Here is a 24,851-nt window from a genome sequence, read left to right on the forward strand (position 1 = left end):
TGGTAGTGGGAAAATGTGAGTATCCAGTGATTTTAGGGTAGAGTGTTCTGTAGATGTCTGCTAAGCCTATTTGGTTTAAATCCTCATTTAAAGCTGTTGTTTCCTATTTATTCTCTGTCTTATTGTAAATGGAGTGTTTAAATCCCCTAATACTTTGTTATTGTTAATATCTCTCTCTAGTTCTGTTAATAATTGTCTTATATATCTTGCTTCTTCATCATTTGGCACATACATGCAGTGTTTTTCTCATTACCTTTTTAAATTAGAATTCTGTCTTATCTAATATAACTGTAACTGTTCCCAGGCTTTTTTTTTTTTTGATTGCCATTTGCTGGCAGAATTTTCTTCTAGTCTTTAATGCTAAAACTTTAACTCAAAAACTTGTCTTTGTGAATAGGATGGGTTTCCAGTAAACCACAGGAGGTTGGGCTTTGTTTGAAATCCAGTCAGTCACTATAACTTTTAACTGGTGAAATCAAGCGATTTACAAATTTAAGGTCATTATTGAGACATAAGTACTCACTGACATTTTAAAGTGTTTTATTTTGTTTTTGTCCTTATTTTTTGACATCTTTTTTGTTTTGCCTGAGCTCCACTGCCATTGTCTTTGTTTTCTTTAATTTTATTTATGTATACTAGCCTGGGGGAGGCCAGTTCTAGAGGTGCAGGGGGCGGGGTGAGAGGATTCACCAGAGACAGAGTGGGGAGCAAAACTGGCAGATCTATTGAAATACACTGCTGAGGGGAACAGTGGGCGAGGCAGGAGAAGTCTGCTGCGCCATTTGTGGGTTAGCTCCCTGGCTGGGGATTGAATACGTGTTGGGGTGGCTGCTGATAGCTTGATAGTGCTGAGACTTAACCCCTTGTGCCACCGGGGAGGCCCTGTCTGTTATGTTTTTATTGATTTTTGTTTGAAGGTTCTGCTGAGGCTAGTATAGGATGCACTATTTTTATGGCCCCATCAACTGTCTAGTCTCAAACTCACCCGGATGGGCCACATTTACTCTCCTCTTCCTCCTCCTCTTTGTTATATAGTTTAGGTGTCTTTTCCTCTATATTAATAGTTCTCTGCTTTATGTAACTCCTTTAGTGCTCCTTGTATGTCTGACTTATTGCTGAGAAATTCTTTAAGATTTATTCATTTATGCATACAAGAACTGGGGTATGGGGTATAGGCCAGAGGTTGTGGGGTGTTATAGAAATAAATTCTACTTTTTACCCAGGCAGAGGAAGAACAAGCAGTACTTCAGGAATGGTGAGGTCAGGAGAAGCTTTATTACTCATGCATGAGGTCCCAGACCTGGGTAGACCCCGTAAGGTCTGAGCACCTGTTCGAAGACCAAGGGTTCCTTTTATTACACAACTGTGTTCATATCTGTTGCATTGATAACATCGTTTTTCAGCAGGCACAACCATTTGCAACAAAGTCCCCAGACAAGGGGGCAAGGCAAGGGGGGGAAGATGCAGGCATTCAGGGATGGCCTTGGAGAGACAGACCAGGTTGGTCAGCTGCCCGACCTTGTAGATAAGAGTGCTGAGGCCCTGGCCATGAATCTTGAAAGGGAAGGAGCTGTAAGTAAAGAACTTGTTGATTATGCCTGCGTTGGAGTGTTTATTGCACCTGAGCTGGAAGTTCTGCTGGAATCTTTATTATATTCATTTGCTCAGTAATATATTTTTGCTTTGGGGCAGGGGGGCGGCGGGTGAGAGGACTCACCAGAGACAGAGTGGGGAACAGAACAGGCAGACTGACAAAATACACTGCTGAGGGGAGCAGCAGGCGAGACAGGAGAGGTCTGCTGCACCATGTGGGTAGCTCCCTGGTGGGCCAGGGATCGAACTCGTGATGTAGTGGCTGCAGACAGCTTCATAGGTTGTGTCTTAACCCCTTGCACCACCAGGGAGGCCCAGTGTTGATAAATTTTCTCAGATTTTACTTTTCATTGACGCTCCTTACTCTATAATCTATCTGTAATGATAATGTTGCAGGGTAAAGTTTTCTAGGCTGGAACTCTAAGTACTTTAAATATGTCCTGTTATTCCCTCCTTGCTTTTAAGGTTTCTACTAAAAGTATGCAGATAGTGCAATTGGTGTTCCCTTATAGGTTACTCTTTTTTTTTTAATCTCTTGATGCTTTTCATATTTTACCCTTGTCATTCACAGTTTTATTATAGTGTGTCTTGTAGTATGTCAGTCTGGTATTATTTTGTTAGGAACTCTTTAGACCTCTTGGATCAGGATATCTGGTTTGTTTTCTAGGTTGGGATGATTTTCAGAAATCATTTCTTTAAATAAATTTTCTATGACTTTTTTTTTTCTCTTTTTCTGGGACTCTCATAATATGGATGTTATTTAAGTTATCAAGGGGACTCTTACACTGTTCATTTTTTTCCTTCTGTTGTTCTGTTTGTATGTTGCTCTATGCCAGTTTCAAGTTCAGCAATTCTCTCTATTTACTAGTGTTTGTCTATTACATTTTTTAATTTCCTTATAGTATTTTTAGATACATCAGTTCTCATATTTTACCAATCTTTGTTGTTTTTCTGGCTTACATTATCCATTGTCTTTCTTAACTCAGCAATTGAAAGCTGTTACCTTAAATTCTTTTCAGGCATACTCCACAGTTCTGCCAAATTGAGACTTCTCTTGGGTGTTTTTTTTTTTTTTCCCTCTAGCATTTTGTAGTTCTTCTATCTCTTCATTCATTTTTAATTTTATGACTTTCCTTTTCCTATCTTAGTAAACTGGCTTTATACGCCCCCTACAAGAAGCTGGATATAAACTAAGTATTTTATCAGGGATGTTAGGTGTGAATTATTTCACAGACTGCTGCTTTTGAAGCTGGTCAGATTGCCAGGGCACTGGCACCTGCAAGGGGTAATAGGTAGAAAGGAATCAGGGTAGTAAGACACCAAAAGGTCACCTCCAGTGAACATCAAGAGTTCAAGCTTCTACTATGTTGTGGGTATACAAGATGTGTGGTGGGGATCCAGAGTGATTCCCTCCCCTAGGCCAACTCCTAGGCCTAAATATCTCTTACTAGTTTTATGCCAGCCTCAACCTCTAGATTGTATTTGAGCACTAGATTCAATACTGGATAAGGATTATAATTGAGACATGTCCATAAGCTGTGAATTATTCTCTTTGCCTTTTGAAAATGATGCCTTAAATTTGATGCTTGCTCTTGTTATTAAGCTTTATTTAGTAAAAGCATTTAGTTCTTGTCTTGGTTTTGGCACTTTGTAGGTGTAATACAGGTATTTCAAAATAACAGCTTTAGGGTGCAAATAATAGCCTTTTCTCTGAGAAGACACATTTGATCCAATCTGGCTTTCCCCGCTGGCTCAGGGTCCATTTGTTTTAAATTGGGAACTTTAAGCTCAAGTTAGTACTCATCACTCTGTGCTAAAGTGTATCCTTTATCCTACACATCAACCCTGTGTACCTCCTTATCCAGCACTTTGTTGGGTCTCTAAAGTGTCTAATGTGGCCATGTGCCCCTGAGTCAGCAGTAGCAGTGGGGCTCTACAGAGCAACTGTCCCTCCCTATCATGGGTTGTACCATTCCAGTATCACTGCACACACAGTTCAATTATAGTTTTTACTACCCCTTTCCCAGGACTGTTGTTCCTGATACATGGGAGTAGTTATCTGTTTGCCTTTCAGGGGTTGTTGACTTTGCTGCGATTTAGTTGTAAATATATGGAGGAGGTGAACTTGGAGTCTTCACTGCCATCCTGCTGTATTCTGGAATGTTTTAATATTAGTACTTTTCCAACATTTTTATTTAAATGGAAAGTTTCAAATATAGCAATGTTTAGAGAATTTTACAGTAAACATTGTCTATACCCACTACCTAGAATTATGTAAAATCTACTGTGAAATGTACAAAGATTCACTGTTTCGTGGAACCCAAACTCCTGTCAAGCTAATAATACAAGCCAGAGTTTAAGCACCCGTTAACAAGCAAACACCCTAGGATAAGGCTCTCTGCTAGAAAAGAAAATAGAACAATTCCTGGCCTGTGACCCCATATCAGCTACAATTTTCCAATTGCTGATCTAGTGTTCAAGTACAGCCTATAGGTAGAAGCTGACTCCAGACTATTGATGACATGTAGACCAAGGAGCTAGCCTAGAAGAGGAGATCACTGTGGATCCCCACCACATTACTCTAGCACCCACAGCACAGCAGGAGGTGATCCTTCAATGTCGTACTATTCTGGTCCCTTTTAACCTACATCCCTTGCTGGCACCAGTTTTCCAATTATTTCTGCAGGTGCAAAGGCAGCAATCTGAATCTTTGTCCCTATTACAACCCATAAAAAGTCAAAATGAAGAGACAGAGGAGTACATCACAAATGTTGGAGGAAAAAATCATGAAGGGAATCATAAACCTGCAGAACTGCAGAACCTAACTGAAGAGGAGTACAAGGTAACAGTTATAGTAACACTTATGGAACAACAATGGAGGATATAAAATAGGATCAGAATAAAGACCAAGAAAACATGCAGCAATACCATGAAAAGTAGTGTAGCTAAGAAATACTATAACCAAATTTAAAAAACAGCCTCAACATCAGACAAATGCAGTCAAGAGAATTAATGAACTCAAAAGCACAATGTTGAAAACATACAAATAAAGCAACATAGAGAAATAAATGAAAACATTGGGATAATCTAAAGAAAAATAACAGCCAAACCATGGGGGCCCCAAAAGGAGAAGAAAAGGAAAAAAAGGCATAGAAAATTTATTCAAGGAAATGATTACTAAAAATCATCTCAATCTGGAAAATGCAGCAAATGTGTTGATCTAAGGAGGCCTAAAGAGACAGACACACACCATTACACAATGACAGCCAATGACAAGGACAGAATACTAAAAAACACTGAGTAGAAGGGATAGTTTCTAAGGGAACACCAATCAGAGTGTCCTCATAATTTTCAGTAGAAAGATTACAAGCATGAGGGATTGGTAGGAGATATTTAAAGTACTTAAAGAAAATGATTTGCAGCCTAGACCAGTGATTTGCAGCCTAGAACTTGCAACCTGAACTGTAGCAGTAACTCAAAACAGAAGTAAAGAACTTAACTGAAAACAAAATTAAAAGAATAAATCAACACTATGTCACACATGAAAGAGGTACTGAAGGTATTAGTATAAAGTAACAGAACAATGAATATAGAGGAAACAGATACCTAAATCATATAACATGGAAGAAGAAGAGGAGAGGCCATATCTTGGGTCAATTGTCAATAAAACCTTGAAGATCAAAATTATACCAAGTACTCTCTGACCATAATGCCCTAGTTAGAAATCAATTAAAAAAAAAAAAAACTACAAGTAAATGGAGACTAAGCAATAAGCTGCTTAATAGTTATTGAATAAAAGAGGAAATTAAAAACTACCTTAAGACAAAAATAGAGATACATAGGAATGTATCTATGAATGAGTGAATCTGTGTTATGAAGCATAGGCAGGCTGAAAGGGGAAGATAATGGCAATACAAACCATTTTAAGAAGCAATGAAAATCCCAAGTAACTAATACAATACTTTAAAGCAACTTGAAAAAGTAACAAGACCCAAATTAATTAGAAGGAAATAGTAAAAATAAGAATGGAAATAAATAAAGGTCAAACAGACTATACAGAAAAATCGATGAAACAGTGTTTGTGAAGATAGACAAACCTTTATGCCAACAAAGAACAGAACAGAAAAAAGAAACAAAATTAGAAATGAGCCTGAAGTGATTCAGCAATACAAAGAATCATAAAGATTACAATGACTAACTCTGTGCCAATAAATTGCTATGACCAATTCTGTGCCAATAAATGTGCAAATAAATCTGGATCATTATCGTTTACTAAGACTAACCCAGGAAAACAGCAGTTGAACATACTGATAACTAGCAGGAAAATTGAAATTTTGTTTAGCAATAAGAAGTCTTCCCAGAATCAAAAAGCCCAGGTCCAGATAACTTTTAAATTAATTTTAGCAAACATTTAATCAAGAGCTTATGCTCATCTTGCTCAGGTTTTTAAAATCCAAGAAGAGGAAATGCTCTGTAATATATTTTATGATGCCCACATTATCCTAATACCAAAACCAAGTAAAGACAGCAGAAGAAAATTAATAGACTAGCCTCCCTGATGAACATTAATGCAAAAATCTTCCATGAAGTATTTTCAAACAAAATTAAACTAGTAAATAAAATTAAAGAGTGTGTCATAAGGATTATACTTCATGATTAAGTGGGGTTTATTCCAGGGGTGTGAGGATGATTTAATATATGTAATCAGTGTGACCCATCATATCAGTAAAAGTAAAGATAAAAATCATATGCTACTTCCAAAATGTAAACTACTACTACTGATACAAACTTTTTAAAATTCATATGCTATCAGTAATTGCAGAGAAAGCATTTGATAAGATTCAGTACCCATTTATGACAAAAGCTCTAAGCAAGATGGGAGTAGAAGGAAGCTACCTCGATATAATAAAAGGTCGTATATTACAGTCAAATAGCAATAGAATACTTAATGGTGAAAAACTGAAAGCTTTCCCCATAAGATCAGGAACAAGACAAGGATGCCCATTGATACCACTTCTGTTTAACTTTTTTTTTTTTTAAAGATTTATTTATACAAGCACTGGGTATAGTCAGAAGCACAGGAGGGTGAGAGAATTCACCAGAGCCAGAGCAGGGAACAGAACAGGCAGACTGACGAAGTACACTGGCTGAGGGGAGCAGCGGGCGTGGCAGGAGAGGTCGGTGCGGCAGGAGAGGTCTGCGCACCATTTGGGAACCTCGCTGGTGGCCGGGGATCGAACTGGCGCTGCAGAGGTTGAAGGCAGCTTCACAGTCCAGCGCTCAACCACTGCACCACCAGGGAGGCCCCACTTCTGTTTAACTTATTGCTAGAACTTTTGACCAGAGCTGTCAGAAGAAAACAAGAAATAAAGGGAATTCAATTCAGAAAAGAAGTGAAACTATTCACAAGTTAGATATTTATACACATATATATTCTAAAAAGTCCACCAAAAAGTTATTAGAGACAATAGATGAATGCAGCAGAGAGGCAGGTTACAAAATCAACATCTAAAAATCTGTAGCTTTTTTATTTACAGTGAACAAGAAGCAGAAGAAATCAAGAAAATAACTCCATTTATAATTTCTATTTAAAGAATTGTATACCTTGGAATCAACCAAAGGAGGTAAAGAACCTATTCAATGGGAACTTAGTGACTGTAGATGAAAAGATAGCCCATGCTCATGGATGAGAAGAATTAATGTAATCTTCACAGGATACCAGCAGTATTCCTCAAAGGAATTGGTGGAAAAAATACTGAAATTTATTTGGAACCATTAAACACCTCATATTACAAAAGCTATCTTGAGGGAAAGGGAGAAAGATGAATATATCACATTACCTGACTGCAAAATTTTACTATTTGCAATGATGCTAAAAACAGTATGATATTGGCACAGAAAAAGATACATGAATCAATGGAGTGAATCAGATGCCCAGAAATAACTCCACATAGATATCAACACCTAATATATGATAAAACAATTATGGCCATACCATGGGGAAAGGACAGTCTCTTTAATGAACAGTGCAGGGAAAACTGAAAAGTCACAAATAAAAGAATGAAGTTGGGTCACTAACTTCATACACAAAAGTAAACTCCAAATGGATAAAGAATTAGATAGAAGACCTAAAGAATAAATATATAGAAGAAGACATTGGTGATATATTCCATGATATCAACTATAAAAGATGGTTTTAGAGACTCAAAACCTTATGGCAAGGGAAATATAAACAATTCAGATTACTTCAAGCCAAAAGCTTTTACACATTGAAAGAAAATATGAGATTAAAAAAATATTAAGTGGGAGAAAATATTCACACTATAATTGCTAAAGTATGTAAAAAACTGACAGAATTCAACACTGAAAGTATAGAAAAGGCTGATCTGAGCTGGGCACCTCGAAGAAGCCAAAAGTGAGCAGTGTGAAATTGGTGGGGGGTGGGGATGGAGCAGCGGCTTGATGGGGGCCTCTTAGAGGTGCACATTGCTCCCCCAGGGCATAACCAATAACCAGCCTCTGGTCCCCAGCCAGCTGGAAGGAGCGGAAGGGCCTGAGGCCAGCAGGGCAGGTCCCTCAGCCCTGCAGTTACTTCACTTCTGTTTGCAGAATTCCATCACGGAGCCTGTGAAACATTGCTCTTGAGCTCCCAGCTAGCTAAGTGCTCTGAGAAATGAACATGGCACGTGTGCCATCCCAACAAGCCACCTGTCTTTCACCTTCTCACAGCAACCTAGTAACATTTAAATAGTTCCAGAACTCCAGAAATCTGAAGAGGACTCATTTCTTTAGGCCTCTGAAAGAGTGTTTTACCTAAGTCTTTTATGAACCAAGTTGATAATTTTTCTTGAATGCCTTCTCCCACCTGCAAAAGTCTGCCTGATCACTTCAGAAAGAAAGAAGTTGGAGTGTCACATGACCAGGGACCCACACTTTCCAGCTGCCCAGTGCTACCAACTGGGGAGTATCCTTGCTTCCGTCTCTGCCCAGGGCCAAGGAACTGCACTTTTTTCTTGCCAGTCAGGTGGGGCCCAGCCTCCTCTGAAGTGACTCAGTTTCCACAATTTTAACTCAGCTCAGAGGTGTTGGCAAGGTGGAGGGGAGGCAGGGATAGAGCTGCTGAGAGAGCGGTACTGTGCCTATCACTTATGGGCACCCTTATTACCTTTTGTGTGTTTGAATCAAGTCTGAAATACTGTTGACTTTGTGTCAGTAAAGACATGAAACAATGAAAAAGCCATGTAATAAATAGGAAACAGTATTCGGAATGCCAGTAGACAAAAAATGTTCATCATTGCTCCTAGTTAAGAGAGATGTAAGTTAAAACCACAAGATACCATCTCACACCTGTGAGAATGGCTCATAAGAAAAAGACCTGGGCCTCTCTGATGGCTCAAGGGGTTAAGCACCGCACTATGAAGCAATCAGCAGCCTCTGCAGTACAAGTTCCATCCCCGGCCGGCCAGGGAGCTACCCACATGGGTGCAGCAGACCTCTCCTGTCTCGTCCGCTGCTCCCCTCAGCAGTGTATTTCAGTCTGTCCTGTTCCCCACTCTGTCTCTATGGTGAATCCTCTCAACCCTCTCCCACTCACCCCCCATCTCTGGCCTATACCCCAGCTCTTGTGTGCATAAATAAATAAATCTTTAAAAAAAAGAAAAAGACCTCCAACAAGTACTAGAGAGAATGTGGAGAAGGAAAAATTCCTGTTATATTGCTGGTGGGAATGTAAACTGGTACATCCGTTATGGAAAGTCATCTGGATTTACCTTATCAAACGAAAAAGGGTAAAACCCAGGATTACTCCGCAATCCTGCTCTTGGACATCTATCCAGCAATGAATATGAAACCATCAACACACAAAAAAATGGTATGTTCTGCATCATTCCCAGCATGATTATTTACAATAGCTAGGGCATAGAAGCAGCCTCAATGTCTGTTTTTGGGTTATTGGACCTGTAAGTGGTAAATCCACACTGTGGAATACTATTCAACCATAAGGAAAGATGAAATGTAGCCATTTTCAGCAAAATGGAGGTAGTTTGTGGGCCTCCCCGGTGGTGCAGCGGGTTGAGCGCTGCGCTGTGAAGCTGTCCGTGGCCTCTGCAGTGTGGGTTCAACTCCCGGCCGGCCAGGGAAATTCCCACATGGCATGGCAGACCTCTCCTGTTGCACCTGCTGCTCCCCTCAGCAGTGTATTTTGGTCATCTGCCTGTTCTGCTCCCCACTCTGTCTCTGGTGAATCCTCTTACCCTCCCGCGCCTCTGACCTGTACCCCAGCTCTTGTATAAAAAAAAAAAAATAAAATGGAGGTAGTTTGAGAGAATTATGTTTAGTAAAACAAGTCTGATAAAATTAGGTACTGGACATTATATAGTATGCGATTTGATAAACTAGTGGATGTTAAAAACACCATGAGGGTTCTGAGGTTAAGAGGGTTGGGAGGGTAGAAGGGGACAAGGGTTGTAAAGAATAGGATAAGGAAAAAACTGTTATAAAAATAGAGAGGTCCGTACCACAAATGATGGAACAAATAGCCTGGGAAAAATTAAACCCAGCAGAACTAGGTAACTTACATGAGGAGTTTAAAGCAATAGCCTTAACTATATTTATTGAAGTAACAAAAACAAATGGAAAAAAAGAGTGTTACCATCAGACTCCAGGGAAAAACCACTGCTTTGAGATTTTTTCCTACCATCAACTTGGTTTTTAAAGTCATTACAAAATGTATCTATTTTGGATCCTTTGTGCTCTCTTGACTTTGCTTATTATTAATCTGTAATCTAGAACCTTAAATCACATTTGCCCTTCAGTGAAGGTATGGATTTGCTTTCTTTCTCACTCCCCAGCAGATGTTTTTGATTCTTTCAAACAACCTTACTGAGATCTAAACACTAAGCAGTTAGCCATTTCAACTATCATTCAATGATTTGGGGTATGTTACATTATTAATTTTTTAAATTATGGTAAAGTATAACATAAAAATTGCCATTTTTAACCACCTTTAAACTTAATTATATTCACATTGTGTAACCATCTATTTTAAGAACTTTTTCATCACTAATAAAAACTCTGTACCTGTGAGACAATAACTCTTCTTTCCCCCCTCCCCTTAGGCCCCAGTAACCTCTGTTCTACTTTGTTTCAATGAATTTGCCTATTTCAGGTTTCACTACATTCTTAGTGGAAATTAATATTTGTCCTTTTGTGTCTGTCTTATTTCGCTTAGCATAATGTTTTTTAGGTTCATCTATGCCATGGGTTGTAGTAGTACTTCATTTCTTTTTTGTCTATTTTCAGTAGTAAAATATAAGATTTACAGTTTTATAAAGTGTGTACCTCAGTGACTTTTAATGCATTCACAATGTTGTCTTTATCTAGTTCCAAAACATTTCCACATTAGTAGTCACTCCCTACTCCACTCCCCTAGCAACTGACTACTAGTGATTTTCTATCTCTCTGAATTTGCCTCATCTGAATAGTTCATGTAAGTGGAATCATACGTAAGCTTTTTGTACCCCGTTTATTTCATTTAGCAAAATGTTTTCATGGTTTGTATTGAAACCTTTATCAGTACTTCATTTCTTATTACCAAAAATATTCTATAGGTATATACCATCTTTTGTTTCTATTTTTATAATTAATTATGTTACATTAATTATAATTAATTTAATTTGGGTATAATACCCCAGAAATGTGAACAGCATTATTGAATTCATAGGCCATTCTTGGTAAGTTTGTACATGGTTATGTTTTCATTTCTTTTAGGTGTATACCTAGTGAAACTGCTAGGTCAGATGGTAACTTTAAATATTTGAATAACTGCCAGGCTGTTTTCTAAAGTAAATACACAATTTCACATTCCCACCAACAGTGTATGACATTACAATTTCTTCACATCCTCACCAACAATTATTAAATAACGCCTTTGATTCTAACCATCCAAATGAGTGTGATGTAACTCAGTGTGGTTTTGATTTGCATTTCCTGGATAGCTAGTGATATCAAGCATCTTATTGGCTATATGTGTGTGTAGACCTGCTTTGGGGAAAAAAAGGTCTCTTCAGAGCCTTGCCTATTTTTTAGTTGGGCCATTTATCTTTTCATTGAGTTGTAAGGGTCCTTTATATATTCTAGATATAGAAAATATTTTCTACCATTCTGTGGGTTATCTTTTCACTTTTTTGATGGCATTCTTTGCAGCATTAAAGGTATCAATTTTGGTGATGTCCACCTTTTTCTTTGTTGCTTGTGCTTTTGGTATCACATGCATGAAATCATTGCCTAATCCAAGGTCATCAAGGCTTTGTGTCTCTGTGTCCTCGTAAGCGTTTCATACATCTAACTTACATTTATGGTGTGAGGTGGCATCCACCTTCTTTCTTTTGCATGTGTATATCTAGCAGCAGTATTTGTTGGAAAACTTTTCTTTCTCCTTTGAATTATCTTTGGCACCATGGTCAAAAAAAAAATTGATCGTAAATATGAGGGTTTATTTCTGGACTCTGGATTCTACTCCATTGATCTGTTTGTTAATCTACTTTCTTTTAAAAGCTTTAAAGAGGATGTTGATAAAAGTGTGCATTCATGAGTCACTGTTTCATAACCTCTGGTCATGGTTTCCTATATTTGTTTTGTCTCCAATAGCTTCTCCCATTTTCTTCTCTAATTAGCTCATTGGTGTGCAATGCCATCTAGGAAGGGAGTGACTGACGGTAAGGCTAATGTTAATGTCATTGGGAGGGCGATATCCCCGTTTTTCAGAAACTGCTTTGAACAAAGACAGGAAGTATCTTCACTTAGCAATAATAACATTAAATAAGGAAAATAAAATAAGAAAATTTATGATTCAAAGCTTTTCTTACCTTCTTTAGACTTGAGATACAGTCCTCAGATAGTATTTAAACTAATGGTTATAGCTTTTTCTTTGAGAAAGTAAATGTTTCAAAAATTAGTCTTTACGGTTATCCTCCTTTATAGAGTTCCTGACTTAGAAGTAGAAGAAGAAACTCAAGTTCAAGAGATGACCCTAGATGAATGGAAAAATCTTCAAGAACAGACCAGACCAAAGCCTGAGTTTAACATCCGGAAACCTGAGTCCACTGTCCCTTCCAAAGCAGTGGTGATACACAAGTCCAAATATAGAGATGATGTAAGCATGTTTTGTATCTAGAGGTAATATCCACTGTTACTTTATTGGAAACAAAATGGGCCTTTCCACTTCTATTTTGAAAATGGAACATTAGTAGTTGGCATTCTGTTTCTGCCTAATGGTAATCAGAGATGATGTGTGCCAAATTTTACCTTATCTTTATTGTTCATTAGGAAAAAGAATTGAAACCTGATCTATCAACACTTAAGTACAAAGTGTTAGTGACAGTGCATTTTCTGCTCTATAACTGTGCTGAGACTATGCAAATACTTCATTTTTTTGTCTTGCAAGGGAGGTACAGAATGTTTCCTGAATAATGCCATTTCAAAGGATAACTATGCTGTATTTCCATGATTGGATTACATTCAGTGCTAATTAAAAATGAGAACATTTAGTTGGGAATAGTTGATAATTAACTAGTTTGGGTCTTGTGCTCAGTGAAGCCTTGCTCCTGGTACTGCAGCAGCTCAGTTCTCTCTGCATCGCTGCCTGACTGTGGAGAGGACTGCAAAGAATCTGGCAGCATGACAAGCAGCTCTCAGAACACCGTTATGCTGCCGGACAGCTCAGGGCCTCTCTCCAGTGAGGGCCTCATTTTTCACTTTGTATGTTCAGCTCTCTATTGGAGGCCTCAGCTTTGAAAATAACTGACTGCATATATTGATGAGGATGGTCAGCAAGTCTTTTTTTTTTTTTTTTTAAGATTTATTTATGCATACAAGAACTGGGGTATAGGCCAGAGGTATGAGGGGTGAGAAGATTCACCAGAGACAGAGTGGGGAGCAGAACTGGGAGATTTACTGAAATACACTGCTGAGGGGAGCAGCAGGTGAGACAGGAAAGGTCTGCATTATATGTGGGTTAGCTCCCTGGGCAGGGATCAAACTCAGGCCGCAATAATGATAGTGCTGAGACTTAACCCGTAGGCCACCAGGGAGCGCCCTCCCCCCACCACCACCTCCTGCCCAGTCAACACTCATTTAATCATATTCTGTTTAAGTGACTGAACTTAAGCATTTGCTGAAGCATTCTGATTTTAAAATTGGGTCATGAGAACACCACTGTTTTTCTGGATAATGCCAGTCTCCGTGTTAATGATGATGATGATGAGCAAACTATTCTCTTTGATGGGGAGTATTCATTGATTTCCCACTTGAAACCCAGGGATTTTGTGTTACATAAATTTGTCTGCGTTCCATTTACACTGTGGTTGGTTGTATTTGAATACCTTCATTAGGAAGTCATTTATGGCACAGGATCCTCTCCCATCCTCCTATTTTGGCCACTCCAAACTCTTAGCAGCCTTACTAATACATTTTGAGCTGTTCTACAAGAAATGGCTTTTTGTAAACCTGGGAAGCCAGAGCCATCTTCTTGTGGAAAATCTCTGTGAAGTGTTTTTACAAGTCCATCAGCCAGCTGGTTGATACTTTTCCTATCCACTTTCTTTGTTCTTTTTGTTCTGGGACATTGTAAATAAAGCTTTGCCTAAAACAAATGTGCTGTCAGGATGTGAAATGTGCAGCTGACATGGTAGGTAAAAATAGAAACTGCTCTTCCTTAATCCACACCAAATTCATCCTCCCTGGCACCAGAGAGTGTTCTTCTGGAATATTTGAAGCAACTGGGTTAGCTGAGTCATCCCACTTGGTCTCAATAAAAGGCATAGCTTTAGTCCTTTTTGATCTTATGGCACTGAAGATTTTAGCCAGCAATTGTTCTTAAAGCAACAGAAGCAAAAATCTTGGGGTCATTAGTTTACATTCTTATAGGCACTCTAAGAGACAAAGCTCTACAAAAATAAATACCTCTTGTTTGTGGGAGCTCTGTGGTTTGCAAATTTCAGACCTAATGCTAGTCGGTGAAATGATCTGGGCCCTTCAGTGCTTTTGCCTTTGACTGTTACTCAACATTCTGTAGTGGTAGCGGGAAGGGGATGGGGAGTAAGCCTGGAAGCCAGTTATTTTCTAAATAAGGTAGGAGTTCACAATTTGCCTCTTACTTTTTTTTTTTTTTGCTTATCATTTCCCGTAATTCAGTACTCCCAAATTGTTCTTTCCTTGTTAGCTGTAAGAGTCCATCTACTTAAGGCCTCCACTTTCTTTTTAACATGAAACTTTGACAGGATATAAAACCTGCGATGAACATCTGGTAAGAAGGGGTTGATAACACTCAGGGAAATTTGATTCCACTTCCTGCTCAAGCTGTAGGAATGTCTAACATTACATAGCACTTGGGAGATTCTCATTCAAGGTCAATGGCACATTTTCTGTCAATTTCTGTTTTTACTTGAAAGTGAGTTTTTTGTTTTTCCCATTATGAATTTGAAACCAAATCAAATTTGGAGATTTGTATAATACAGTTTTAATAAGAGACAGTTCTTTACTTCTTGCAATAAAATACGAACTTTCTCAAAGATTCTGAACTGAAGTGGTTTTTAAAACCTTTGTACAAACATCCCACTGTGGCATATAGAGAAAAAGTGATGAAATAAACAAAATTAAAATAGACTATAATTTTTTAAATAATAATAAAATTTAATTTTAAAAAATCAGCATTGGTTGCAACTCTCAGATAACCAGTATGTTGTTTTACCATTTCCATATATCTTGAGTGAGAATTGTTTATTGTACCTCATGCAGTTTTTAACATATGGCATTTGTAGAGTCAGCACTCACATTGAAAAGAATTTCTCCATCAAGTTCTATTCCAGGAAGATGATATAGCCTCATTTATCACAGTAGTATTTAAGAAGAAATAAAAGACAGAAATAACACTTTCTTACCTCAGCAAAATATACTTAGATAGGGCCTCCCTGGTGGCTCAAGGGGTTAAGCACCGCACTATGAAGCAATTCACAGCCTCTGCAGCACGAGTTTGATCCCTGGCCGGCCAGAGGTCTGGCACAACAGACCTCTCCTGTCTTGCCCACTGCTCCCCTCAGCAGTGTATTTCAGTCAGTCTGCCTGTTCTGTTCCCCACTCTGTCTCTGGTGAATCCTCTCACCTCCCCCTCCAGTCTCTGGCCTGTACCCCAGCTCTTGTATGCATATATAAATAAATCTTTAAAAATAAATAAATAAAAATTTAAAAATATATACTTAGATACAAAATGTTTATATTGACTGTTGTTAGGTTACAACTTAACCTTTTATACCACAGAAATTTGGTTTCACTCGAACAGATCAAAGGTGTATATATTAGGACTGTGAACTGCACAGAAGCTACCAGTGCCTGAGCTGGGGCTAAAGCTCTTGTATCATTTTTTTCTGCCACGCCTGGCAGCCTGTGGCAGTGACAGGTCAGGGAGACTGCCTTTTGTAGCCTGATACCATCCCAGCTCTAGAACAGTGAGCCCAGTGAGTGTCCATGTTGATGATTGCGTATGTGCGTTTGATGCTATCTCTGTGTTTCAGATGGCGAAGGATGACTATGAGGATGATGCCCACGTTTTCCGGAAAGCGGCCAATGACATCACATCCCAGCTGGAGATTAATTTTGGTAACCTCCCTCGTCCTGGGCGTGGAGCCAGAGGTGGCACACGGGGCGGCCGGGGAAGGATCAGGAGGGCAGAGAACTATGGACCCAGAGCAGAAGTGGTGGTGAGTGTTTGTATTCCACTTGCAGAATGGTTTTCTCAAGGAAGCAAGAGCATGAGGATGCCCTGGGCCTACACATTCCAATTCTGAAGGGTCATCTGGTTTTGTTACTGATTCCTCCTGTCTGGTATAGGCCTAAGGTTGGAATATTTGGGTGATGTCTGCATCATGAATGTCAGGGATAGCGTATTCTAAAGCCTTGGACTCCAAGGATCACCAGCGAGGTCTGATCTGCCATGAATGTGCACTCAGAAGTGAGAAAAATTCACTCAACTGCATCACATGAGAGCCTGAGCATAGGACTGAGTCAGAACACCTGGCAGTTGCTTACTAATCTAATTGTATGCGCTGTGTCCTCATGATACTTACAGGGAGTGCAGAATCTTTCGGAAGGTTCCAGGCCTCTTTTTTTTTTTTAAATAAATCTTTAAGATTTATTTATTTATTTATACAAGCACTGGGTACAGTCTGAAGCACGGGAGGGTGAGAGAATTCACCAGAGCCAGAGCGGGGAACAGAACAGGCAGACCGACAAAATACACTGCTGAGGGAAGCAGCGGGCATGGCAGGAGAGGTCTGCGCGCCACCAGGCCTCTTTATGTCCTCCCCAGGCTCCCTTACACTTCAGATTTACACCCTGGGCCTTCTGCACCTACTGCTCCTTCTCTTACGATACTTGCTTACCTAGAAAAAAGGTCCTCTAACTTCTTCTGAGTCGTCTTTGATCACATTTTCCTTCTATACCAGGTCAGAATCTTTGAGCAAAGAATTTTCTTTGACACATATGTCCATTTCTAATTGTATTTTTAGTGTGGTTATTGGTCAGTGTCCGCTGTCTCTATAGTGGACACAGAAACTGCTTTTGCTCATTATTGGTTTTCCGGTGACTAGCACGATGTAAACCTGTAGCGGCACTTCAGAAATGTTTCATGAGCAAAGATTTGAACACCTATTGAGTGGGGTTGGGCTCAAGACCATGTAGTAGCACTTCTGTGAAAGCAAAGCAGGAGCAGCCCCTTTTCTGTGGCTGGTCTTGGAAATATTTCTTTTGCTGCAATTCCCTTTCCAGAGAGCAGCCCTTGGGAGAAGTGCCTAGTTTGTTACACAGCAGTGTTTTTCCTGGGTACATTTGAGGCTAGGTTGGGAAAAGAATCTGTTCTAGGAATAGAAAATACTCCTATCCAACAGCAAAGCGCCAGCCACCCATAGTACTGACTATGGAGGAGGGACTCCACCTCCCCTGCCACCCACCTGTGCTCTTCCAGTGGAGGGATGCCCTGCGGCCCTACCCCCATCAGGGTCAAGGTGCACTGAGAAAGTTATCAAGTAGTGACTCCAGTAACAGAGGAAACAGGGCCCACTGTCAGGGGGAGCCAGTGTAATTCGATGACATCCGTGTGGTCAGGTAAGGTTTTCTGGAAGCATCTCCTGGAAATAAGATCAGATAGTGAATGATCAGAGAGAGCACAGATCCCACAGCACTCTAAGGAAGCTCCTAAGGACAGGACCTGTGTTTAATTATCTTCTTATCTCCTGTGTCTAACATACAGAAAACACTCTGTCATTATTTATTGGATAATGAAAGTGCCAGATACAAAAAGGGTCACTCAGTAAGAATTTGTAAAGGGAGAAGTCAGATGCTGCCAGACGCTTTGCAGAGGGGATAAGAGTATATCTGGGAAGGGAGAGGCTGGGCTTCACAGTGGCAGTGGAAGAAATGACAGTTTCAAAACTTCTTTTTCAGACACCAGACGTTGCTCCAAACCCGGATGACCCCGAGGACTTTCCTGCTCTGGCTTGAGAGCACCCTATTTCCCTGGCAACTTACACAGCGCTGGTGTACCTATGAAGAGACTTTTCTTGCTGTGGGGAAGAGAGTCAGACTCTAAGAACAATAGATGTTGCTTTTTCCCGTGAAGTGTGACTTCATTGCACTTTTTTGGCCTAGGGGTGTGGGGTTTGGATTTCTCCAGACACTCAGGGCAGCAAGTTCTGTGTGGGGGTTCATCTGGAACTTTCCCGGGAAGGTGGAGAATGGTGATTATTTTTTTATTGAAGGAATTCCAAATGAAGTTTAGAAATAATGTTTAAAATATTATTTTACATAGAGTTTGTATTAAACCCTCCACAAAGCATGGAGAGTAAAGTTGTAAAATAGAATTACTGAGATTCCTTAGTAAGTTGTATAGATAGCAAAAGGCTGTGTCTTTAGCTTTAGAGAAAATTCATATAACTGGACCATTTAAAGCAGTCACAGCCTAGTTTTCAGAGACCAAGAAATTAAAATACAATTGTATTTATTGTTCACTTGTAAATGTGATACTCTTCTAGAATTTTTTGAGTTCTGGTTTTCATTTAACCAATCAACTCCTGTTCAGCCACTGGTTGTACACTTGGTGACAGAGAATTCGGGCAAGTATTGACACTTAATGACGATTTAAACTACCTCGTGGCTTCTGTGCATGTACACTCACATGCACACACAGTTGAAATGTGCATACTTCTGTGTGGTTTTTAGCGTGAGGATTAAGTATATATGGTTTTTAAAATCATGTTATTCAGCTCATCAATCAAATGAGAAGGGGTCCAGGCAAAAACATTGTGACTTAACACCTTAACCCTTTTCTCCCTCAAACTAACCATCAGAACTCAACAGCTGTGTACGAAGACCTTCTGTCCTTGTGTTGGGCAAGACTTGTAAATAATATTTATTGAACACCTATGTGCAGTATTTCTCACTCAGTGTTTGCGACACTTCGAGTTCCTATTTCTTGCCTTTGGTGAAGGATTGGCGTTAGAGGCCATCTCAGAGGCTCACTCACCCCAGAGTGCCACCCTGACAGAGCCCTTTGGGTGGAGTAGGGACTGGGGCAGCAGCAATAGCTGCCGGAAACTCTCCTTGCTTTATTGACAGAACTGCAAGTACCGTTTACCTCTTGTCACATAGTTAATGTGCTTGTGTTGGAATCTGAACCTTGGTCCCAGGATCTGTGCTTTGCTGTACTGTCTAAGGTGGTTCTAAACTTGAACCAAGTGTAAATAAAGGTTGGTATTCCCTCCTAACCGTGTGTATAGAAAGCCGAATCTTTCTGCTCATAAACAGATCTTCATCTCTTCCCACAGTGGGAAGAGTCCATGATTTGTTGAATAGTCAGAGCTGAACCTTGAGCCTCAGGGAGGCAGCTAGTTGAGGTGATTGCTGTGGGCAACAGGCCACTTTTGGCCTCTTTAATATTAAATCTGTCTGCTCCCTCGGTCATATTAACTGGTGGTTTTATTCCCTCCCTCTAGAAAAGGCACCATTAATATGAGCACCTGATAACATTAAGTCTTGTGAAAGTGAATGTGGGTTTGGCCATAATAATTGGCTGGTGCAAGGCAGGCAAGTCTGTGCTGTTCCTCAGCAGGCTTGCCTCTGTCATGTTGAGTCATTTTGCCATGTGGGCCCTCTGTCTTTAAAAGGATCCGCTCTCTGTGACATCTCTCCCGTTCTGGCCTCTTCTAGGTTACTTCCTGTGACATGTACCTGGTATGTGAGGCTTTGCCTGCCTCCCTGTCCCAAGGGGTCTTAACATATGTGGTAAAGAGAATGGGGAAAGAAAAATTCAGGGTATTAAAAAATCTTTATTGTAAAATACAAAATGAATAAAAATGCAAAACTTCCTTGTACCTATCATGTACTCTTCCCCAGAAGCCTGTCCATGTGACCATGCCAACCATGACCTCCCTCCCTCTGAAAGGAGCCTTTCTCTCCACTGACAGGGATCACTGCCTTCTCCTGCCCATCCTCTTGTTGCAGAACCTGGGTTACTTGAGGAAATGAGCATTTCTGGAGTGGCCACTGTGTGCTGCTCTATAATTGTCTCCTTATTTTAGTCAGGAGGAAAAGACATCTATCTAGCCTCCTCCCTAACTAGAATCTGGGAAGAGGAAATAGAGACCCAAACAAGATTGTGTCCCCACGCCTAAAGTTCATTCTATACACTTACAAAATGTCCAAAGAAATGACTAGTCATTTTGGCACGGCTTCTGGTAGACAGGGAAAGAGAGGACATGAGTATTCCCAAAAGGAGCCTTGTTGGGTGTGTGCAGTGTGCTGCTGTGCTCTGCCAGCCTCTGAGGCCAGGAAGGGAGTTGCAGCAATGCAGTTGTGACCAGGTGCAGGAGTAGCTTAAGGCTTCTGAAAATGTGATGGGATTAGAAGTGGTCTTAGGAAACTTTACTAGTTCTTGAGAGGCCACAGTTAGGTTCAAGGCCACCAGCAAGGCACTGGTGGAGATGAATAAAGCTCTTGTCTCATGGAACCTCACAGCTCTCAAGAAGCCCTCAAGCCCAGTGGGGCCCAGGCTGCCTCTGCCCACCTTCTGTTGCTCCAGGGAAGCCTTGTTGGCCACAAGGTTCTCTATAACTCAGCGTAATGGGGATTCCCTCAACCAAACCATAAAGGTGCTCAAATCCATCACAGCTGTGTCCTGGGCAAAATAGCCCTATGGTGTTGGAAGGGCAGGTTGAGTCTGAGTAGTGGAGAACAAACTGCCTTCTAAACATAGTTTCTTTTTAATAATGTGACCCAATTTCATAGGGCTGACTAACGCTGGGAGCACAATATTACCTGAAAGTTGAGAAACACCTGTTGTGTGGGAATAAAGTGGTATCAACTTTAAGTCCCTCGGGAGACTTAGAGTTCTCGAATGTTCTTAGATGCTGAGGTTGGCACCAGGGACGCCTCAGCCAGAAGGGTATACTGCTCACCCACAGTGTAGAGGCAGGATGGCCCAGAGCTGGTTATGATCTGAGTAGACGGGTGAAGGAGGAGTCCTGGAGCCCTCGGTGGCTTTTTCAGGCTTTTATTGAGTTTACCAGGTACACGGCAGGCAGGGGTGCCGGAGGGCCAGAAGGCTGGCAGGCCTTCCAGTCCCTGGCGAATCTTCATTCTTTCTGGGTTCCCTGGCGTGCTGTTCTTCTCTTGTTTTCTCTCTTCCCTTCTCTCTGGTGGCTCTGCTTCTCTACTGGTTCTGCTCCTCTGGTGGTTCTGTTTCCACTCTACTGGCGTCCCCGTGACGCCGCCCTTATAAGCCCAGTCTTAGCCCATCTGTATCCCACCTACGTATGCCCACACCCTATTCCAGATATCCGCCATCAGGCATGCAGTAAATCTAATGGTAGGAGGGAGGAAAAGCCTGATACTTTACTTTTACAGGCACCTCATATAGATGAACAACATACACAATGTTGGCCTGGGCTCACTACCCACTAACTCACTGGCAGCTGGTGGTACATAAGAGCAATAGGTACATAAGAGCAATAAGAAAACACACAGGATCTGATGTAAGTCGAATACTCAGCAATACAAAATGATTAGAACCTTATAAGTTCTGGTGACAAGGGAAAGTGAGCTAGGGAATGAACAGGGATATTGGGGACGTTTCCAGTAAGAGCAGGTGGATAGAAGCAGGAGAGACATGGCGGCCAGTGGCCCAGTGAAGGAAGTATCTCCGTTCCAACCAGGTGCTGTGACCAGGGTAGAAAGACACTGCCCAGGGATTATCTCCAAAGATTCTTAAAGTCCCAAGGGGCCCGGGGGAGGTCTTAGTGTGAGTGGTGAACAGCCATTTTTACAGCTCACTTCCAGGGACACCCTTCACATTGTATCTGTAGGAAAGCAACCCCCCACCCTCTCCAAAACTGGACAGAACAGTGAGGCCAAGAAGGCCTGTCTGTGCACTCTTCAAAATTATACATGAACTTTTCTGTAAAGAAAGCTCCTTGGCTTCCATTACATAGTTACAGGGGCCCTGAAAGTAAGAAAGTTAAATGCTTTCTACTGGGCTTGGGCATGCACCACTACCAGAGAAGGTGGCAGCTCAGCTGCTTCCTTAACCCCAGCCATCCTCCAGAGGTCACCCACATGAAGACCCAGCTCTGACCCTGGTTTGAAATTGCAATACCCGGTGGAAGCAAAAACCGTTTTTGCTGAAAAGCTGAGGTATAGGTCTAAGGAAGGTCTTTTAAATTGTATCTTGAGAGATTTCGGTTGTGAGCGCTGTGCTGTCTTGGAGAGACCTTCTCTGGAAACCTAGTCCCTGTGAATCCCGAGCCAGACTAAAAGTCGATCTAGAAAGGAGATAGCGCGGGACAGCCAACCATCACTGGAAAAGGGAGGATACAGACAGTTAGATTTATACCACCAGAACCTGTCTGAGGAAATTCACTGGGTGTGGCAAGAATAGTTTAATACGCTGGCTGGTGTGGTGTGGCCTCTCCCCCACCTTTGGGAGAAGTTTATTCCCAGCACATCAAGCCCAGCTGCTGCCAGTTATAAAACCCATTTTACAGCTTTGTCCTTTAGGGTGCCCAGATGTGGCATGGAGCAAAAAAATTACAAAGCTTTGGGGAACCTTGTCACTAGGACCCCTTTGAGCTCCCGGAAGAGTCACACTATCTGCTGAGGCTGGGGGACACTGTAACTCAGTAATTTCAGCAGAAGCAAACATAACAGGCTGATTGCCCTTCCCCTTACTCCTTGGAGATCCGGGTAAGTTTATATGTAGAGCTAGCTACCACTGGTTGCAGACACCTGCAGCTTGGCCTGGAAAAGTAACATAACAAGACAGATTTTGTGCTAAAATTGAGAATAGGTACAGTCACAAGGGGAGAAGATACAGCAAAGAATTTTAGACCCAGGTTAACCCTCCCCATCCCAAGATGGCTGTTAAATGAACCCCCTCACCCTCTCACAACAGACCCCTTTCTACACACTCTTGAGGCCCTGAAAAACAAAGTAGAAAACAAAAACAAGAATCACAGCACCACCTACTGGAAAAACAAACGCTAAAATAGGTAAAAACCCTGTGGCAGAATGAATGAGAAAGATAAATCTTCAGAATGCATTCTTAGTGACACAAATTGGAAGTGTAATGACAGTGAATTTAAAATAAGTTATGAATGGGGAATATAAAAATAAAATTTATTATTAAAAAAAATAAGTTACGAAAAATATGAAGCTCAGCCACTGTACTCTAGCACAGGCTGAAATATTAATGAAATAAGGAAATACAGGGGCAGGAGTTCTTCAAAGAGATTGAGGCTATACAGAAATTTCAAGCAAATATTGCAACTGAAAAACTCAATGAATAACATGAAAACTTTTATGGAATGTGACAAGTGGGCTCAATCTTTGAGCAGAGACAATCAGTGAAATTGAAGATAATACTTCAATAATGACTCTATGAGAAGAGGAGAAATGAAAACTAGGAAAAGTGAAAAAAACTCTACAAGAATTATCTGACTCCAAGAAGACAAGGGAAGATAGCAAAAAAGGAACAAAGAGCCAATTATTTCAAAGAAATAACTGAAACTTCCCAGACTTAAGGAAAGAATTAGCTATAAAAGTACAAAAAATAGAATACCAAACTTCTAAATGCAAGAAGACATATGCTAAGACACATGCCAGAGAGGAAAACATGTAACACAAAAAGGCACCCCAGTCAGGCTATCATCAGATTTCTCAACAGAAACTTCAGTTTAGGAAAGAGTGAAATGATATTCACAATTATGAAAGATAAAATCCACCAGCCAAGCATACCCTGAAAAACAATCTGTCAAATAGGATATAGAATTAAAGTCTTTCCCTGGTAAACAAAGTTAATAGAGTTAACTACCGGCAGAACTGAACTACAAGAAATGTAACAACTCTTTTACATGAAAATAAAAGCAAAAGAACAAAGATCTTGAGAAAGGTAATAAATAGTATTACAGAATAGAAACATCAACATAAATGAGAACAAAATAATGGAGAGTAAAAAAACAAAGATCAGTATTTGTTTCATCAAATGACAATGAGTTAATACCGGAATACAAAAGACTACTGAAGATACAAAAGGACTGATACAATCTTCATGGTAGCCACAAAACAAAAATGTGGAACAGAGATACTTAGAAGAAGAAATGAAGAAACTGAGGAACTGCCAGGGAAAACTATGCAAATAAAAGGCAAATAGGAACACATGGAAGAAGAAACAACAGGAAGATAAAACAACAGAAAACAAGGATAGAATGGTGGTAACAAGACCCCATAAATCAATAATTCAAATATGAACAGTCCAAACTCATTAATCAAGACACAATGGCAAATGGGAGAAGAAAGCATAATCCATCTATATTATGCATATGGGAGTCTGACATTAAATCCAAAGACAACTATATATTTAAAGTGAAAGGGTAGAGGCCTCCCTGGTGGCACAGGGGTTAAAGTCTCAGTGCTATCAAGCTAGCAACAGGCACTGTGGCATGAGTTTGATCCCTGGCCAGGGAGCTAAACCATATGGCGCAGCAGAACTCTTCTGTCTCACCCGCTGCTCCCTCAGCAGTGTATTTCAGTAAATCCACCTGTTCTGTTCCCCACTCTCTCTCTGGTGAATCCTCTCACCCTCCACACCTCTGGCCTGCACCCCAGTTCCTGTATGCATAAAAAATAAAAATAAATCTTTAAAAAATAATAAAGTGAAA

At 40.5% G+C, this 24,851-nt stretch overlaps 2 protein-coding genes across 2 annotated transcripts in view; one reads left to right on the forward strand and one right to left on the reverse strand.

Moving 5' to 3' along the window:
* The window catches only part of HABP4 (hyaluronan binding protein 4), a 45,274-nt gene extending 25,258 nt beyond the window's left edge, over positions 1–20,016 (forward strand). Inside the window, exons 6-8 of the mRNA XM_037491941.2 lie at positions 12,574–12,745; positions 16,161–16,346; positions 18,088–20,016. Coding sequence (XP_037347838.1) covers positions 12,574–12,745; positions 16,161–16,346; positions 18,088–18,144 — 415 coding nt within the window. The 3' untranslated portion in view covers positions 18,145–20,016. The remainder of the gene's footprint in view (positions 1–12,573; positions 12,746–16,160; positions 16,347–18,087) is intronic.
* A 1,620-nt stretch (positions 20,017–21,636) lies between these two features.
* The window catches only part of CDC14B (cell division cycle 14B), a 108,770-nt gene continuing 105,555 nt past the window's right edge, over positions 21,637–24,851 (reverse strand). The window contains exon 14 of the mRNA XM_037494999.2: positions 21,637–22,492. Coding sequence (XP_037350896.1) covers positions 22,420–22,492 — 73 coding nt within the window. The 3' untranslated portion in view covers positions 21,637–22,419. The remainder of the gene's footprint in view (positions 22,493–24,851) is intronic.

The sequence above is a fragment of the Talpa occidentalis genome, unplaced genomic scaffold (genome assembly GCF_014898055.3).
Source record: "Talpa occidentalis isolate TD23 unplaced genomic scaffold, MPIMG_talOcc4v2.1 talOcc4.7, whole genome shotgun sequence".
In the NCBI taxonomy this organism is placed as follows: Eukaryota; Metazoa; Chordata; class Mammalia; order Eulipotyphla; family Talpidae; genus Talpa; species Talpa occidentalis.